General features: G+C 42.3%; 2 protein-coding genes across 2 annotated transcripts in view; one reads left to right on the forward strand and one right to left on the reverse strand.

The window, feature by feature from the left end:
* The window catches only part of LOC104965275 (pyrethroid hydrolase Ces2e-like), a 1400-nt gene extending 1116 nt beyond the window's left edge, over positions 1-284 (reverse strand). The window contains exon 1 of the mRNA XM_010794233.1: positions 106-284. Within this exon, the coding sequence (XP_010792535.1) occupies positions 106-282 (177 nt within the window). The 5' untranslated portion in view covers positions 283-284. The remainder of the gene's footprint in view (positions 1-105) is intronic.
* Positions 285-4641: 4357 nt separating this feature from the next.
* On the forward strand, positions 4642-12478 carry LOC104964619 (ras-related protein Rab-1A). The gene is made up of 5 exons (XM_010793452.1): positions 4642-4743; positions 4851-4946; positions 6765-6860; positions 7353-7484; positions 8123-12478. Exons 1-5 carry the CDS (start codon positions 4657-4659, stop codon positions 8315-8317), a joined length of 606 nt encoding a protein of 201 aa, XP_010791754.1. The 5' UTR covers positions 4642-4656; the 3' UTR covers positions 8318-12478.
* The last annotated feature ends 3659 nt before the right edge of the window (positions 12479-16137 follow it).

Genomic DNA, 16137 nt, shown 5'->3' on the forward strand with positions numbered 1-16137 from the left:
AGAGATACGCTCACTCCGTCCAGCTGACTCCCCAAATATTGTAACTACATCTGGGTTTCCTCCAAAGTTGTGAATGTGCTGCTGGATCCACCTCAGAGCTTCTACCTGGTCCAGCATGCCAAAGTTCCCAGACATGTGCTCATCTCCAGTGCTGAGAAAGCCCAGAAGTCCCAAACGGTGCTGGATCAGAACTACGACCATATCCTGGTAAGCAGCCAGGGCGGAGCCATCATACGTGGAAGCTGACCCCATAGCAAACCCTCCACCATGAATCCAGACCATGACCTGGTTAGGTAATGTAAGCCCTTAAACTTTTCAACAAGCAATGAAGGCACATTCTTACTTAGATTCTCGATAAACCACATTAACAAAGACTTTAATATGACTAGATAATAACACAGATTGTGACATCAATCCCTACTTTGATTGAGCTAAGTATCGCTGGTGTTTTCTTTTGTTTTATTCAATTGTCTTTGTTTTTCTAGCCCCTCATGCTATAATCATGTGTATTTTCTCCATTCCTGTTCATGTGTCCTCTCGCAATTATCACTGGCCCCGTGTATCTCCTAATCGATATAACCGGCCTGCTCTTGTCTATCACACATGCTCCACTGAGATCCAACAGCTAGTTGCAGGTGGCCTGTGGAACTGCCAGTCAGCTGTTCCTAAGGCTGACTTCATCTCTGGCTACGCTTCGCTGCAGTCTCTGGGTTTCTTTGCTCTCATGGAGACCTGGATCACTCCATCCAACACATCCACCCCAGCAGCTCTCTCCACAGCATATTCCTTCTCCCATACACCCAGACCCTCTGGCAGAGGAGGTGGCACTGGTCTCCTGCTCTCTCCCAATTGGAGCTTTTCCCTCTTCAAGCTACCTAACTTCACTCCTTCCACCTTTGAATTCCATGCCGTCACAGTAACCCATCCTTGACAATTAACCATTGTTGTTCTCTGCCGTCCACCAGGCGCCTTGGGGGACTTCTTGGAGGAATTAGATCATCTCCTCTCACACATCCCAGAAACTGGCCCTCCCGCTGCACTTCTCGGAGACTTCAACCTCCAGACAGGGAAGATAGACGAACTAACATCTCTGTTAACCACCTTTGCTTTCTCACTGTCTCCATCCCCACCAACTCATAACGCTGGCAATGTCCTTGATCTCATATTCTCAAGGAACTGCACTACTTCTAACCTCTCTGTAAACCCGCTCCACACATCCGATCACTTCTTCATTTCATTCTCTCTACCCCTTTCCAANGGTGTTATATCGTGGTGGCTCCGCTCCTTAATAGCCCTCGTACTATGTTAAGTTACCTCTGTCCTATATTGTAGGGGGCGTCGCTGCCTAGTAACTCCTTTCAATCATCCCGCAAATTCTCTGAGTAATGCCGTCTGCTTTTCTTTGGTCGCATACTCGCCTTCCCAGCACAGCAGCAATTGTAGGTTGTGAAGGCGACGGAATGGCTAACGTTACATGCAAGTTGTTCAGGTGGTATCTTAACGAACTTGTAGAGCTGTTGTATTTAAATGTAGCACCGCAAAGTTTGCATTGTGCGTCTTTTTCATCGTTAATTAATCTAAAATGCTCCCACACTCCACTCCGTTTTGACCGCCTCATCATTGTTTGTTTTAGTTTTTTTGCCGCCTCAAGTTTGTGACAGGTCTAGCTCTAGCGGCTCGCGAGAATCTCGGGTCACGTTCAAGTACGTCCTGTGGGAAACGGTCTTAGATTACAATGTTCAATTAGTCACAATTAATTTAATTTAATCGAGTAAATTCTTTTCGACAATTAATCGATAGTCGATTAACCGTTAACATCCCTAGTTTCAAACGATACACTGCCCTTCTTATGGCAGTAAAGCTATGCATGTTGCCACAATAACTATTGTTAGCTGGCAGCTTCCCTCAGTTTAAGTGTATGGCCATGTACTTAAGATGGTCTTTGGATTAGTTGTTTGCCCTCAACATCAGTCCACATCAACAGAACCCCCAGCCATACAGACATGTGAAATGGGCTGATTGCGACAGTGCTGTTGCATCCAGTGTTTGTGAGATATTGCCAGTTGATCAAGTGTCAAGTGGCTGTGATGCACGACAGGTCTCAGTTTCCTATGACACAAGAATAGCAGGGGCATTGGGCAATTCTCTCCAGCTGTCTTTGCTGTGTGTCAAATTCATGTGATGTTGTTTTCCCCTCAGGGATTGGGAGGATGGACGGTGGGAGATGTTGTTCCATCCTTTTAAGAGAACCTGCCAGTACCAGCATAACAGTTAAAATCCTTCAAATGACATTAAAATAAGTATTGTTAAAGCGTCAGTGTTGGATGTTAGGAATGGGCACCACAGCCGTAACGTTTTAAGTAATACCGAGCTCTAAGTCTAGGGCCGGATCAAGCTGCTGTAGTGCCCGGGGCACAAGTGTGTGATGGCCTATAGTAAACATTTCATTCATCCCACTGTGTGTGCATTCTGTATGTTTGTGCTGGAGTAACCAAGTACCAAGAATACTTTTACCTTTGACTTTATTGAACAGCAAACAGTAGTTGGACAACAAAGGAGTCAACAGCAACAAAGTTGCAGTTGCAAAATTCATTACAAGCTATTTAATTAACCTTAAGTAAAGCCATTTTTTTTTGGCCAAAACAAAAAATATTTGGAATAAGCAACATAAAAAGTAGCATTGTCCCAACATCCTAAGGGTTAATGTATTGGCTGATCCATCAGCTGAATAAAGCAGAATATATTTAAATCATTTCTTAACTGTACTCTTATGATTTAAATGATACAAATCAACATTTAAACAAAGCCATACCTTTCGTCTCTTAAAACGATCCGTTGATCGTCAATCATATTCTCTCAATAAAACCGTTGTTAATTTTACCGCGTATCAACCATCGCATGTAAGATTCTAAATGTATTTTTTTTTAACCATGATTACGTTTTTAAAGTAAGTAGCTTGTAAACAAATAAGCTGCTGCTTGTATTGGATCAGACTCCTCTGGCAAACACTAAATATTATAGGACTTGGATGAGTCAGGCAAAAAAAACACTTTCTTGACCCTCTCTGTAATAAAAGCACAAACCATTTGGTCATGTTGCATCTGCTGGATTTGTATTGTATAACCTTAAAAAATAATTCCAGTGAATTCCAAACTGTAATGTATGCAGATAAAAAAAAAGGGCAAAACAAAGACGATGTGATATCTGATTTGTAATTCATATTGGCAGACACCCTTATTTGTCACAAGCACCTTTTTCACGACAGAGCTTCAAGATCTAATAATGATGCTGGACTTTCACGACGGGCCTTTATCATGTCTGAAGGATTGTTTTGATACATAATATCCAACATAGGAAATCATTTGAATTGGCACAAACTAATTAGCACAAGCTATGCTAAGGTCAAACTATTTATCAACAAATCATGCAAATTCAAGGCCTAAATAACAAAGAATGTATCAACTAACAATATTGTGTGTGTACCCAAAACCGCTTATATATTTGTCCTTTGTGCCATTTATTTTTGTCTAAATACTAATAAAAAAAACATCATGAGCCACATTGTTGAACTGGGTTACATGACCCTATAAAATATTACCATTGTGACGGGGCTCTATTTGTCCGTTCAAAAAACACTGGCCTAGTCGGTTGGGTTAAGCTCCAAAACTTTATTTACAGCAACAAAGAAATATAGCTGAACCAGCACAACTTAAACAACAAAATAAAAGTCCAAAACAGGCCGTCCATCACTCATTAGAGTAAAAATGCTCTGGTGTTGCCTTCTCTGCAACCAACTCCCAAACATGTCCCAGCTGTTGCCTTCATTGCAACATTCTTCCAAGTGATACAGTCCCAAAAAACAAGGAACCAACACTGTCCCTTTTGAACCCGTCGCCCCTCCCACAGGCTCACCGTCAACAGGTGACACAATCTACTCAAAACCACATTTCAACAAAGAGATCCGACCCAAACATAAACAGGTTAACTACCTCTTAACATAATCATTCCCCATAATTAACAAACGTAAAATAAATAAGCAATTGCATGGTTCATTTGACTGAAGAGAGCAGGAAATGTTTGGTATGTGTGTTTCGGCTGTCAGTGGTGGAATCAGTCACTCTGTGACCTGCTCCGTCACAACCATAAACACACATTGGAGTTTGTTTTACTCAATCACAGACTGAACTGTATCCCAAAATAATCCCCAAGATTTATCCGCCGCTGAAAATAGTCCCCCACAAACGTAGTACCTTTTCTTACTGTTTCAGTTATTTTTGCTTAAAACGCCATTAACCAACTCTTTTAGCAAACTACTGAGCCGTCAACAACAAGGAAACATCCTTGTGAGCGCTCTTAAAGCATCTCTTCATTCTTTCCAATGGTTCTGGAGCTGAGAGACACCCAGGTGATAGTAGAGGAATTCAGGAATGATTGTAGGACAGACAACATGTTGTTGGTATTGGTTTGAACATCTGCTTTGTGGACACTAAGAAAACAAAGCTTTATACTCAGGAAAGCTAGATATAAAACATTGTTCATCTATCTTCCTTGGTGATGAGAAAGCTGTGTGTCAGTCAATGTTTAACACAACGGCACACTGGCATTGAGACAACACATGCTCTGATCTTAAAGATGTGGCCCCTGTTCTGACCTGGAATGTTTTCTTTCAGTGACTATCTGTTCAAGCTCCTCCTCATTGGAGACTCTGGAGTAGGAAAGTCCTGTCTCCTGCTGCGTTTTGCGGTAAGTTTTCACCCTCCAAAACATGTTCTTCCCATTACTTTTGGTCTCTTCAAATCGTTGTCCTTACACAACCTTTGGTCTAATTCTCACTCACTTTATCTCTGCAGGATGACACCTACACAGAGAGCTACATCAGCACCATCGGTGTGGACTTCAAGATCCGCACCATCGAGTTGGATGGCAAGACCATCAAACTGCAGATTGTGAGCACACACACACACACACACACACACACACACACACACACACACACACACACACACACACACACACACACACACACACACACACACACACACACACACACACACACTACTACTACTACTACTACTACTACTACTACTACTACTATAACTACACACACACACACACACACACACACACACACACACACACACACACACACACACACACACACACACACACACACACACACACACACACACACACACACACATACACATACACATACACATACACACACATTACACACACACACACACACACACACAGAGAACACCATCTGTAACCCTCACCTGAGCTAGGGCTTAGAGCCAACCATTGTTATCAAAACACACAAGAGGCCTTCTGTGTGTGCGTGTACATTTTACACTTGGTCCAAGCTGTAAGAGGATCCTGTTTAATTTAAAGGTGCAGGCGACACCACCTGAAAACATCCAGTTTGTTAAGCACACACACAGCAGCTCTGCTAATGCTGTAGATATACACAAACAACTACTAGCCCACTTTAAAGTGCTCTTTATTGACTTGCTTTTGTAGATCTAAACACACCTAAGAATGAATGAACTGTTCATGTTCCCGCCCTTTAGCTGATTCTCACAGTAGAAATGAACAGTAACCTGAAGCTTCACATTACTTCATCTTTTATGAACCTTGGTACGAGATTCTTCTTTGTGTTTACAAAGTTATACGTTCCCAATGTAGATCAAAAACACACATGATGTCATAGAAGCAGTTTGGTAAGCAAATGAATTCATTCGACAAGAGGGCAATTCAAGGTAATATTGTTTTGTTGTGTACTGCAGTGAAACCCTCTAATGATGTTGATGTAACTTTGACTCCTTGTGTTTATATCAACACTTTTATTCCGTTTTCTCTATTTTTTTTCTGTATGTTTTATTCTATTTTGATCTCATTCCAAAATGGAGCCACGGCCACAAAACCCAGTTTCCCCCGGGATAAATCAAGTATTCTGATTGGTGATGATTGTGATTACAATGGCTGAGGAGGACACAACAGGGTTACTAAATGCAACAACAGAACAGTAACAACGTGCTTCAGAGAACAGCGCATAGAAAGGTTTCACAAAACTACGTTTAGGTAATCAGGTCTGGTTCGTTCTGTCAGGTGACGTGAGTTCAGAGCAGAGCTAGAGGAATGCTCACATCACATCATCCACTTTAGGGAAAACTCCAAAAGATTCCACTGTGTTCTTCACAGACCCAGGAGCAGGGCAGCCTCTCAGCCAACTGCTTCAAAGCATTGTTTTTTCCTTTTAACACAAATAATTGAAATACTGTTACTTGTCAAATAAACCCATAGTGCTACAGCCACCAAACACTAAAGAAGGCTGCTAAAATGAAGTGTGGGGGGGGTGAGCTGTACTCTATTAGCCTGTCAGTTAATATGGTAAACTCTGAATAATGTGCATTTACACATCACTAATTGCATCATTGCAACATCACAGTCCTGTCACACCACTCTGCTCTCAGTGCTATTTGTGTCTCCATCCTCTAAGTATTTCCAAGCGCTGCTATTTTGACTGCTATCCAGAAATCAGCTCAATAGAATTGATGTTGCTACACTCCATTTGTTTATGGTACATCCTTCTCCTCAATGGTCCATTTCTTATGCCGTAATAATGCTCCGTAAAGTCAAAACAACACATGAGACCTTGGATTGTCTCAAGGTGGTTATAAGTTAGGGTATTAATCAATTTGTTCACATTCTTTGTGGATTTTTGTTTATTAATGTTCTTTCTCTGCCTGCGTCTCTGTCAGTGGGACACTGCAGGTCAGGAGAGGTTTCGTACCATCACCTCCAGTTACTACCGCGGAGCTCATGGCATCATTGTTGTATATGATGTGACAGATCAGGTGGGTAATCACTCCTATACTTTAGGATGTTATAGTTTGTCTTGTTACTTTGATAAGTATACATTCTGTGTACCAAATGTTGTTCATTACCTAACCCTGTTCAAACTTGAACTGATCTGATGTGAATTACATGGACAGACAATCCCAGTTGTGTCTTGTCCTAGCATGACATATAGCTATTTATTTGTATTATATGACTGTATGAATACATCATTGTGACAAATATAAAAAGATCACACATAATTCATTGCTAAACACAGCCTAAAAAACAGTTTCATCACTATCATGACCCAATCTCCACAAGAACCCCTATTACTAGAACTACACAACAAGTTGTTACTGCAGGGCTCTGGTGTGTGATTTCATTAGATTGTTCAGGTGTTGATGATGTACTACAAAGACCTTTAGCTGTGTGCATGTCCTCCCAGTGGTGTTAGAAGCATGTCGAGTGCTGCAGTTAGCTCTAAAGCTCACATCCTTGTCTCTGTGCAGGAGTCCTATAACAACGTCAAGCAGTGGCTGCAGGAAATCGACCGCTACGCCAGTGAAAATGTCAACAAGCTTCTGGTGGGCAACAAGTGTGACCTGACCACTAAGAAAGTAGTGGACTACACAACAGCCAAGGTGAGGCTGTGCATTCAGTCCCAACATGATTCTTCTTCTCATCTGTGAGGGGGGGATGCACATGACATACTATTCCTTTGACTCATTCATGGTAACGCCTGTACTCTAATGGAGACTACACCATTACAACAGGCATACCTATCACTGCTGGAAACACCTTCCCTTTCTAATGGATACATAGCTTTTATTAAACAATCCATTGCACTTTGGCATGTTTTCGATAGCTGTTAGAAACTCACACTTTAAGGAATAGCCTTTAAGGAAACCTAAGGATTATTTCTTTGAATGTGAACACGCCTTTGCAGCCATCCAAGAAACATAAGATGCTCGGGATGTCACATTGTGCTACCTAACACCAATCTACCTTGACAACTGGTGTGTGGGAGAGAAACTCTCGGGGAGTTCAGCCTCTGCAGACCATAGACATGCACTGAAGGCTATAGCACACACTACAGGAGAGGGAGAACCCCAAGGAGCATCATTGGGCATCTTTATGATTATTCATTATTGATTGATCTGTTTTTCTTTGACAAAAAAATGGCAAAAGTAGTTTGACTTGAATACAGCACCCGTTACTCCATGTCTGTGTGTGATGAGCTCACTGTCCCACTATAAGTGTTCTCCATGTTCTCCATCAGGAGTTTGCCGACTCCCTGGCCATCCCCTTCCTGGAGACCAGCGCCAAGAACGCCACCAACGTAGAGCAGGCCTTCATGACCATGGCGGCAGAGATCAAGAAGCGCATGGGCCCCGGGGCCACAGCCGGCGGAGACAAGCCCAACCTCAAGATCGATAGCACTCCTGTCAGGCAGTCCGGAGGGGGCTGCTGTTAAAGACCCCTCGCTCCACACCCGCCCGCCCCGACCATCACCTCCACCATTCCCACTGAAATCTCCCTCTCTTCTCCGTCTGTGTTCCCTCACCCCCCCACTCCTCCATCACACCCCCCTCTATCCGCCCTTCTGGAGATCCGGGGGCGGTTGATCAGAGGAGTAAACTGTAAGATTGTTAAGATTAGAAAACACATTGAAACATTTGGGCCCCGACACCCGTCAAACAGCGGAGAGAGGAAAGGGAGGGACACGGAGGCCACTTTTACTTTCTGCCAAGAGGACAGAGAGGAAACAGGGGGAAGATTGCTATTGATTTAGGATGGAAGTGAGGCAGTGGAAGATTAGGTTTAGATAAAAGTGAGCTTATTGCTACACACACACACACACACACACACACACACACACACACACACACACACACACAGTAGCGGGGGGGGCAGAGGTTCAAAAGATTTTAGCCTTTTGGCAAAACTCTTTCCTCCTCAGGCTGTGTCTGTCTTTGCTGATCTCATCTCTCGCCTCAGCCCTACTTTCATCCCTGGAATTATTTACACACACACACACACACACACACACACACACACACACACACACACTAGATTCTCTTTCCCTGAACAGTGACTCATGGTTTGAAATATATTGATGGAGATCCAAGGGAAAGCTTCTCCCTCCATCTGTCCTCTCCCTGAAGCCACTCTGTGTCTTAAGGTGTGTTCAGACAGGAAGCAATGACACTCTTGTGGTTTATCATTCACGTGCTCTCCACAACTTGCTGTTCTAATGCTTGACTCGCCCTTTTTATGCGCTGTCAGTTGAAAGGAAACATTTGCCTCTTCCAACTACGAGCTAAGACAGTAATTGGCAAACAGCCAATCATATTGCAGCGGGTCAACAGGCCCAACCACCTACACTTGGCATCAGATGTGTGCTATCCCCTTTGATTGTCAAAGGCTTTGGACAAAGCATTATGTAGTTTCCCCACAAACTATTATATCCAACTGCTGTTCTTAAACTGTGGATTGTTGTTTTAAATTCTGCTTCAACCAAGGATTTATATTACTATTCATTTCTCTGTAACTCACACTACCATCTGGTAGGGCAGCAGTGGACACACGTCTGATCCCAGACCCCCCGAGTGAACCTGCACCTGTTTATGCCTTTCCATAGAGTTTGTATGCAATCTCGCTAGCATTAAGAATTGACCTCGGTTTCTGTCTGAACACACCTTTGAGTGAACTGGAAACAGGTGACGGCAGTAGTTATGTGAAGAATGAAAACTCCTCACATGCAGCTAATGCTGAATAAGGCCATGCCACTTTTGCTAAATTAATATTCAACTCACCTTGACTTCCATTCGACACGAGTAATGACGAATCTTTGCTTGGCATAGAGTTCAACTTTGGTCAAATCCGTCAGGGGTCTTCATTAGCTCATGTGTGACCTTGCCCTAAACTGATCATCATTGTCGGGTTGAAGTTCCAAACATTGTTGGATGCAGTCCCACATGTGCACCACGGAAAAGAGGTTTTTGGAACCCGACAATGATTTAATTTGAAGCATTCTAAAGTGGCAGAGCAAAATAAAATTCACCTTCTAGCGCAACAAGCTAGGTAGCATAGTGGCTACTTGTGGGGCTAATTTGCAAGCCAACCAGTTGCATCTAGCAAGCCAGCTAGCTTGGTCGCTAACAGCCAGTTAACACAGTTCACTCAAGAGGCCACTCTGTACCATAGTGTGTATGGTACCACACGGCTAATACCATAGCCTGCTTCTTTTTGGATCTATGTTCTCTTAAAAGTCAGAACGTGATTGGTCAGGGGCACACATTTCCTCTGAAATGAATTGTTTTGCTACTTTGGCTCGGCTACATACAGGATAAAGATCTAGATGCAAAGACGGATCGTGCTTGGTTCTGAAGGAAGCATTAACTGCTCAACACTTGGGGGAGAAGAGGAGTACTGGCAGGTGACTTAATTCCACATATAGACGTCAGAGCTGGGTTGGAGGCGGGGTTGTGAGAACAGCAGTATACAGGGTTCATTTGACTTTTTTAGTTTTCATCTCATACATTAAAAGCAAGCGACGTGACAACATGCTGTAACATTTGGCACGGGGGCTTCCTGGATACACTAAATATTACAGAGCAGATGCATAGAGGGGGCAAAGATTTAACTTAAATGAAAGCGATTGGCAACATTCTGCATTGATCTTACAATTTATTGTTGTTGTGGTTTTATTGTTTGTTTTATTTACTCATCGATACTTCTGAAGGAGACGTGTATAATTTGCTTAAATTCTCATGCTCAGCAGGTGACAGATAGCTTTTAGGATTTCATTTCTTGCTTGTTTGCAGATGGAGCTGAGGTGGAGGTGTGCCCTTTTCTGGCTGCCAAGGCACACAGGGGGCGCTGCTGCTGCTGCTGCTGCTGCTGCTGCTGCTGCTGCTGCTGCTGCTGCTGCTGCTGCTGCTGCTGCTGCTGCTCCTTCCCTGAGAACGACCTGTTGTAATCGTGTCACATTCGGACGGTTAGCGATTTCTTATTTGTCCCTGTGCATTTTGGGTTTCTGATCAGATGCTTTAGTTTGCCAGTTGTGATTATTTTTTTCACATTTGAGTCCCTTACAATCATTACTCGCTATACTTTTAATAAACAAGGCCATATTTTCAAGAACAGGATAAAGGAGGCACTTTATTTGAAGTATACTGAAGCTTTCATGTTCAACAAAGCAAAAGACCTTTCTACATTTTTAAAGAAATGTTAATAATCATGGACACGGACACAGGAAGAATTCCCATATCATTTAAAACTCCTAAAGGCATCTTAAAGAAGCAGTGGTTCAGAGTAAACTTGTACTTCAGCGTGACATTTCATTCTATAGGTCATATTTACTTGAGAGGAACATATTCAATCCGTCTTGCAAGACATATATGTGAACAGATTTGATGTTCTGTTAGGACCTTGCTAGCCGGTTGTCATTAAATGACTCCTGTTGGCATAGTAACGTTGAAATGGCAAAGGTATGAGAGTGTGTACATGCCTGGAGCGCTTCTCGTAACTGTGTTAGGTCTATTTCCAGGGAAACTACGAGGAGTGTGAGGAAAAGAGCTTCTGTAGAGGGGCCTCCACACTGACGTAGAACTCTGAGACCTCAGCAATCTGAGCCCTAACCCTTCACCCCCCCCCCCCCTCACAAAGAACTGGAAACAAGCATTAGGGCCTTCTAAGAACTCACTTTGTTTTGACTTCACTCGGTTATCTGTGGCTCCTACACATGCTGAACTAAAGGAATTTAGTCTGCGTCATCCCTTGTGTTGTGTTCGGGGGTGTCTGGAGATTCTGGGACTGACTGGTCTTGGTTTGCAGACCGGATATGAACTCCCAATTCAAGGCAACCCTTTACTGATACATTTGATAAATCTGATTTCAGGCACAACAGCGACACAAAACCTGAATATAGTGGAGTCCACATTGTGTGTGTGTGTGTGTGTGTGTGTGTGTGTGTGTGTGTGTGTGTGTGTGTGTGTGTGTGTGTGTGTGTGTGTGTGTGTGTGTGTGTGTGTGTGTGTGTGTGTGTGTGTGTGTGTGTGTGTGTGTGTTCATTTTCCACTGATGTATGTTTTTTTTATCCAGCCCTGTGAAGAGAAACTGGCATACAGTAGTTTGCTTTGCAGGACTTTAATCTCACATTAAGAGGAAGGGAGGAAGGAAACAGCTGTGTGGATCAGGGTCAGGGTTGCGTGTAACATTCCTGAAGCTTTATGGACACATGTTGGCATCCCGGTATCACACTTGAGTAGATGCAGAACAAGCAAACCTAACACTTGAGACACACACACCCTGGATTTTGTCCTTTTTTAAATCTTTCTTTCAACAAGTCTTGTTATTCTACTGATTTTAATGTATTCATTGAATACTGTGTTGTCTAGTCGATGGAAGAATGAGAAGGGGAATCTGAATTGGGTGGGGGTGGGGCTTATGAATGTGATTCTGATGAAAATACACTTTTCTTTCTTTCTTTTTGTATTGATTTTGGGTGAAAGGGGGTGTTTTTGTCCATGTCATTTGCACACTTGTCCATGGCTGTTCAATGGCTTATTAAAGGCACTCACTAGGTGTTGTTGTTAATAAAAAGCACCGGGCAGGAGCTGCCTGTCACTCACCTTCTGTCTTTTTTCTGTCCGGCTTGTTCACTTTGGTGCTGTCTCCCTGCTGAGTTTGATCATGTTTTTTTTCTGTACATATTATAAATATATATATATAATAAAATGATGAAAAAGATCAACGTCAAAAAGAGAGCTGGTCTGGTATTGTTACTAACAGCATCCACATAACGGCTTCCTGAACACTGACGGACTGAACAGACATTATTATTGGGTGGGGGGGGAGGAGTACAGTTGATACAATACTGTATGTGAATAGTGGATTAAACAGGGGCATCACACTGGGGGGGGCTGGCTGGCTGGCTGGCTGGCTATCACTGGCAGCTGTTGTCTCATGGTGGTGGACTTTGGAGCACGTCTTAACTCCTGAACAACCCTGAGGACTGGGTGGCTGACTGGACTGACTGATTGGCATCAGAGGGATGCTGAGGAGAGGACCCCACTTACCCCCCCCCCCCTCGTGAGCTGTTTTCGACACATTGGTGGCACAGCGGTAAGTCAACGACACTTGCCTCCCTGAGGTTGCATCACCCAGGAGAGATACATGTTTAAATCCAATGCAACACTTGGAGAAAGGCTCCAGTATGTATTACAAGTAACCTTTACGCAGTGGTGTAGGAAGTACAGTGTTAAAATGTGCTATATAGCAATTGACAAAGTTCTCTCATGTAATTTATTTAGTTAGAGTTCCTCAGGAATAACAAACATCATTTTCTACAGTCTAATATGATAAACATGTGATACTGTTTAAATCAATTTGAGTTTGAGTATTATGTTTATATATAAAGCAGAAATATTTAAAATTCCAATTACATTGAGTAAGACAAGTCACAGATTAAAAACAAAAAGGATACAAACAGAGCCAACTCAGACATATCGTGACATTCAGCCCGAGATGAGCTCCAAAGAACACTGGATTCTACATTTCCCAAAATGAAACTAAATAATGTATTTGTATCAGACACTCCCTCACAGTGCTGGTGAACACTCAAGTCTAAATCACAAGCCTATATCCCCAATGATGACATCACTATGACAACATCAAGATTATATTCTCCGTCTTGATTTAACTGAGATGTAAACTAAAGGGAAATTAATTGTAGTCCTTCATGCTGAATATTTGCTTGCAGATGATTTCCAGTCAGTCACAGCTGGTATTATCCTGACAGGCTGAGCTGCAGTTGACTCACCTCTCTCCTGTTTGGGTGAGGGACATGTCTGAGGTACTAGTACTTCACTTCAGTATTCTCAGTTAATGCTACTTTATACTTCACAAGCCAATATTGCATTTTTTACTCGACTACATTTATTTGACAAAATTAGTTATCAGTTACTTTTTCAGATTCAGATTATAAAATAAAGCCAAATATGAATACACTAAAACATAAACCACATTTATTTGAGTTTTTTTAGATATAGATTATTAGCTACAGAATATAAATGAATTATTAAATACACTTTGATATATTTTTATAGGTTAAGACATCCGGTAGCAGTATATGAAGTATTTAAATGAGCTCTGATAAAAACACATCAATAATCATAAATATAATCCAGCAACTCATTATGATTCTGAAATGGGCCATTTCGATACTTTTGTACTTTTACTTGAATTAGATTTTGAATGCAAGTACTTTTACAATTTAGAAATCCTATACTTTTACTTTAATAATCTTCTTTAATTCCTGAAAATGTGATCGGTAAATCCTACTATTGACATCTCCAAGCGGTAGCACGGAAAAAAGCAGACAGCAGGGGACGCCTCACTTTAATGTAGCAACTTGAATATTATCCCCCTACATTTCAATATTTTTTGTGAGTGAGTGAAATGTTTGACCTGATGGGGGGGGGGCTAGAGGAAACACCAGGAGCCTCATTTATAAAGGGATACGCTAAAAAAATGGCGTACGCCAGTTTCTACGCAATGTTTTTCGATTTATAAAATACTAACTTGACGGGAAAACGTGCGGTCCTCAACGCAAACTCTAGGCCTATTCAACAGGCGGCCCGCGGGCCGGATGCGGCTCAGAACCAACTCCCGAGTGGCCCAGCCTCCCGTAGCCAAATTCCTACACTAGTACAGACCATGAACGCAACACTCCGCGTTGCATAGAAACCACCAAACCACAACGCAGCACGTTTTTTGAAAGTGCATCTAGTGGTGCTAGTAACGGTGGTCCTATGATAGCAACTCTAAAACATGTCCCTCTCAACTCTGAAGCGTAAACAGAGACAACACGGTAATTGATCTTGTGGAGCAGATCCAAGTCAAGCTGGACCTTTTAGCTACCGACTTGAGCACGGGTCGGATGCTGCATTTTCCGACGCTCCCCAAACACATCACATCTCCGGCACAAATCACGGATGTGATGACAGATTTCATTGCGAGGTTGAAAGAGAACTTTGCCGGTCGATTGGATGGACTTGCTCTGCCCACAGACGTGATGATGGGCTTTGCCAGAGACCCCTTCACTGTTGCAATAGAGGGGGACGTATCAACCAGAGCAAAGGAAGTGGTCCCCTGCATCGACAAGGGGAAATATACACTGGAACTTATTGACATGCAGCGCACTAACGGGCCAGCGAAGTTTTGGAGTGATGTCAAAAAACAGCAGTTCCCTAACGTTCAGAAAGTTGCGATCTGTGTGCTCAGTATGTTTGGATCAACATACACATGTGAATCAAGCTTTTCACACATTAACTCAATCAAAAGTAGCACTCGCTGCTCCCTGACTGACAGCACTCTTCACCAATGTCTTAGGATTGCATTGACATCCTATGAGCCAAAAATCACTGCTCTTGTTCAAAACAAAAAATGTCCCTTCTCCCATTGAGAAAGTCAGCGATGACAAATCACAAATGAGGTGATAGTAAGCACCTAGTTTACTATAGTAGACGTGTAGTGTAGTATACATTCATATAGTTACCCGTATCCCTTGTTATGGGTTTGTGCACTGAAGGGTTTGACAGTTCTTTCTGTATTCATTTAAATGCACTTTGTAATGTGTCTGGGTCAAATGTGACCAAAACGTATGATTTTTTTGTTATTACTTGAAAAGTGAAAAAATAGTATTGCTACAGTACTACCTCTTTGTGTTGCATTGGAGCTCTTTAGCTGTTTTTTTTGTATGTGAGGACATTTATTAAGACTGCTATTATTGTATTCAGTAAATGCACTTTGTGATGTGCCTGGTTCAAAAAAAATAACCTGAATATTTGACTTCTAAAGCAAACAAATGTAATGCTACAACTGTGCACTTTTTTTTCAGATTCTGTTAAATGAATGCTAATTTGTTGTGTTTTTATGCACTTTTTGACCTACCTTTGTCAGATGAACAATGAATAAAGAGACTGCCAAGGCACATAGGTGTGTGTGTCTGTTTTCTGTGTGTGCTGTGATATAGACATAAATAAAAAAAATAACCAAAAACTAAACTAGCAAATAAACCGTCCCTTTACGTGTCCTCTTGTGATTTTGTTCAGTTTTGGATGGCGCGGTTACGGGTCTAAATCGAAACTCGATTAAAGTCAGGCGTCAGGGAGTGTATTTTGTAAAATTGCGTGAGTGGGAGAGATGTGTGTATCGTTTAGTTTATGTTCGCGACCCACTATTATAGTTTCTTCCGCGTTCTTCGCTCGTCGTTGGGTGTTCAGTAAG

This window comes from Notothenia coriiceps, unplaced genomic scaffold (assembly GCF_000735185.1).
Source record: "Notothenia coriiceps isolate Sejong01 unplaced genomic scaffold, NC01 NC01_scaffold00037244, whole genome shotgun sequence".
Taxonomy (NCBI): Eukaryota; Metazoa; Chordata; class Actinopteri; order Perciformes; family Nototheniidae; genus Notothenia; species Notothenia coriiceps.